The 1,530-nt window shown below is 39.8% G+C and overlaps 1 protein-coding gene across 4 annotated transcripts in view; it reads left to right on the top strand.

The window, feature by feature from the left end:
- LOC104710876 (BTB/POZ and MATH domain-containing protein 6-like) overlaps positions 1-1,514 on the top strand; it is a 5,874-nt gene extending 4,360 nt beyond the window's left edge. Inside the window, exons 1-5 of one of the 4 annotated variants that reach the window (XR_755124.2) lie at positions 7-332; positions 410-524; positions 607-649; positions 749-1,094; positions 1,191-1,512. Coding sequence is in view for 1 of the 4 variants with exons in the window: in XM_010427533.2 (XP_010425835.1) it covers positions 41-332; positions 749-1,094; positions 1,191-1,496 (944 nt within the window). In the remaining 3 variants the exon portion in view is untranslated. Of the gene's footprint in view, positions 1-6; positions 333-409; positions 650-748; positions 1,095-1,190 lie in introns of those variants that run through there. The other 3 variants (XR_002033323.1, XR_002033322.1, XM_010427533.2) reach the window with 3 other exon arrangements.

The following is a 1,530-nucleotide window of genomic DNA, read 5'->3' as shown; positions in this document are numbered from 1 at the left end:
ACACAAACCGTGAACGGATCGCACCAATTCGTGATCCAAGGATACAGTTTAGCCAAAGGGATTGGAGTAGGGAAACACATAGCAAGTGATAACTTCTCCGTCGGAGGTTATCAATGGACTATCTTTGTCTACCCAGATGGTAAGAACCAAGAGGACAGCTCTTCTTACGTCTCTGTGTTCATCGTTCTCGCTAGTGAAGGTACTGAAGTTAGAGCGCTTTTTGAGCTTTCCCTTGTTGATCAAAGTGGTAAAGGGAAGCATAAGGTTCACAGCCATTTCGATCGTTCACTTGATGGTGGTCCTTACACTCTTAAATATAGAGGAAGTATGTGGTATGGCTTGATTTCTTGCCTCTTGCTTCATTTGTTTTATTCGTATGTTAATTATACTTGTTCTTGGGATGTAATAGTGTTGGTCTCTCTTGCTCCATTTCTAATCATGAATATATGGGTACATTTGTTGGGGACAAGAAAAGGGTATGGCTAGTTCTATGTTGGTGATGCAATGAACTATAAAATTCTAAGGTGTGTAAGCTATCTGGACTGTCATAGTGTTGTTAAGATTACCTTGTTTAGGTGCTTGCTTAACTGGATTTTTCCTTTTTAGTGTGGTTGCAGTAGCCAGTAGCTTTTGAAGTCTTCAATGGCCGGTTTTTTGTTTAAACACTCTCTTTGCTGCTATCTTTTGTTCTACTGCTACTTCAGAGCCCTCTGATTCTTGTTTCTTTTCTTTGGATTTTTTTTAACAGGGGATACAAGCGTTTCTTCAGACGTTCCTTGCTTGAGACATCTGACTACCTGAAAGACGATTGTTTGAAAATCAATTGTACAGTTGGAGTTGTTGTTTCAGAAATACATTGTCCACGGCTACACTCTATACATGTCCCTGATTCAGAACTTGGATCACATTTTGGCAAGTTGCTGGATACTTTGGAAGGCTCGGATGTCAAATTTGACATTGCTGGTGAGAAGTTTCAAGCTCATAAATTGGTTTTGGCTGCACGATCTTCGTTTTTCAGATCAAAGTTTTACAATATGCCAGAAGCTAACAACAATGAGCTAGTTATCAGCGATTTGGAACCTAAGGTCTTCAAGGTGCGAATTTCGAGTTTATAGCTTCACTTAATAATTTTTTCGTCTTGAGTATTATTTGTCGGTATTTTATCCCTGCCAATGTTTCACCTTATACAGGCCTTGTTACACTTCATGTATAAAGACTCTCTCTCGGGAGATGTGGAACCAGTTACGGCTCATTCATTTGGCCTATTAAAGCTGTCCGAGATAGATGAGACACTGATCGTAAAGCTTTTGGCTGCTGCGACCAAATACAATCTGAGTAGGCTCAGATCATTGTGTGAATCTCACATCTGCAAAGCCGTATCTATCAGCTCCGTATCCAAGATCTTAGCTTTATCCGACAGATATAATGCAACTGAACTAAAAAGCGTTTCCCTAAACTTCGCTGCAGAAAACCTAGCAGGTACGATCAAGATATAGCTTTAATGAGACCATGTTGATATAAATCTTCTGT

The sequence above is a fragment of the Camelina sativa genome, chromosome 9 (genome assembly GCF_000633955.1).
Source record: "Camelina sativa cultivar DH55 chromosome 9, Cs, whole genome shotgun sequence".
Classification (NCBI taxonomy): domain Eukaryota; kingdom Viridiplantae; phylum Streptophyta; class Magnoliopsida; order Brassicales; family Brassicaceae; genus Camelina; species Camelina sativa.
This window is presented reverse-complemented; position numbering and strand designations above follow the sequence as displayed.